We start from the raw sequence: 1578 nt of genomic DNA on the forward strand, positions 1-1578 counted from the left end.
GGGTGACATGGTCGGCAGCAGGGGATAGTTAGGGGCGACCAGGCTGGCACACAGAGGCAGTGAGGGGTGATCAGGCCAGCAGCGGGGGGGGCAGTTAGAGGCAAACAGGCAGGCAGGCAAGTGAGCGATTAGGTGCCAGTGGTCCAGGATTGTGAGAGGAATGTCCCCGGGATCAGGCCTAAACTGGCAGTTGGACATCCTCCGAGGGGTCCTGGATTGGAGAGGGTGCAGGCTGGGCTGAGGGGACCCCCCTGCATGAATTTCATGCACCAGGCCTCTAGTTCAAAAAATGCGTATTTAATGATCTTTCATTACAGTCCTTTGAAAATGCATTTCAATTCATGCTGTTAACCTTAGGATCACAGTGCATAGACTCCAAATAGAAACAAGTTGGAGTGACTTTCAAAGTAATGCTGGATCCCTCACTTTATTTATAATCCCACGAGAACCGTTACATTAATTTCATAGGCTCTATCATGCATTAATCACTGGGTGGCAGAAGTTAATGAAAATTTTTCCTGTTATGACGTCCATTGCCAGCAATGAACGTCTCAAAACATCAAGGAAGTCATTGTTATTGCACAATACAAGAGGACCTGGAACTTTTCCAAAAGCTTAAAAAAATAAAAATAAAAAATGCAATTATATTTGAGATTTCCATGCATTAATACTGTATGACTAATAAAAACATGTCAGTTTCTTGGACTGAATCAGCCATCAACATGGGCCCAGAATGCATACGAGTAAAAATGCAGTAAAAGGAAGCAGAGTCTTCATTGCCTATCAGTCACTTCCAGTCAAAGGTTAAAGTTCAAAGACTGAATGATCAAATTGCTCATTTTCTCAGTAGAACTATCTTCTGCTAGGAGGCTAATACTAGTGGCATCAACAAGTATCATCATGATACCACCATTTTCTTTTCTTTGGATTCTTGTTACACGTTCGAATATAAAAAGAATTATCTGGTGGTTGTCTCTTTTCTTTGCAGCTGAAAAGCATGCTAATAATGCTAAGACAAGCTGATTGGACTGAGAGCTCTGGGGACCAGTCTTCTGTTAGAATGAATAAACAGATATGACTATTGCTATAAACATGAGGATGAACGGGAATATTTTCACCAGTAAACATGACCTGAGGAGAGTCAAAAGGATATTGACTACTAAAGTTAAATAGAAGTTGAAATTTTTCCCCTTCACATAAGGTACCTGGTGCACCTTCCATGTCTACAATCCATTGTGTAATTGAAGTTTGAACACTCTTTTTATTTAAAGTTATCCCAGGAGGTGGGTCATTTTGCAAAGCCAACAGTTCTTTCTGCAGTTGTTTCTGCATTGATGCCATGATGGAACCTGAACATATCTTTAGGAGCCATTAGCAGACTACCACAGTGCCCTTTTCTTTCTGTGTTCTATTTTAATCTTAAAAGTTTTAAAAAACAAAATAATGAAAGATACTTAGCAAACTGGAAATAGAAGAGAACTTTTTAACCTAGAAAAAAGAATGTATCTTCCAAATAGCTATAGCACTTATATTCAATAGTGAAGCTTTAGACAACCTTCTACATTATTGTCCTACAGC

The 1578-nt window shown here is 39.9% G+C and overlaps 1 protein-coding gene across 1 annotated transcript; it reads right to left on the reverse strand.

Moving 5' to 3' along the window:
* Positions 1-797: 797 nt before the first annotated feature.
* LOC308242183 (uncharacterized protein) lies at positions 798-1341 on the reverse strand (the record flags this gene model as incomplete). Its single annotated transcript, XM_080656044.1, has 2 exons — positions 798-1052; positions 1132-1341. 2 exons carry the CDS (start codon positions 1339-1341, stop codon positions 798-800), a joined length of 465 nt encoding a protein of 154 aa, XP_080512170.1.
* Positions 1342-1578: the final 237 nt, after the last annotated feature.

Source organism: Plecotus auritus, assembly GCF_963455305.1.
Source record: "Plecotus auritus genome assembly, chromosome: 2".
NCBI lineage: Eukaryota > Metazoa > Chordata > Mammalia > Chiroptera > Vespertilionidae > Plecotus > Plecotus auritus.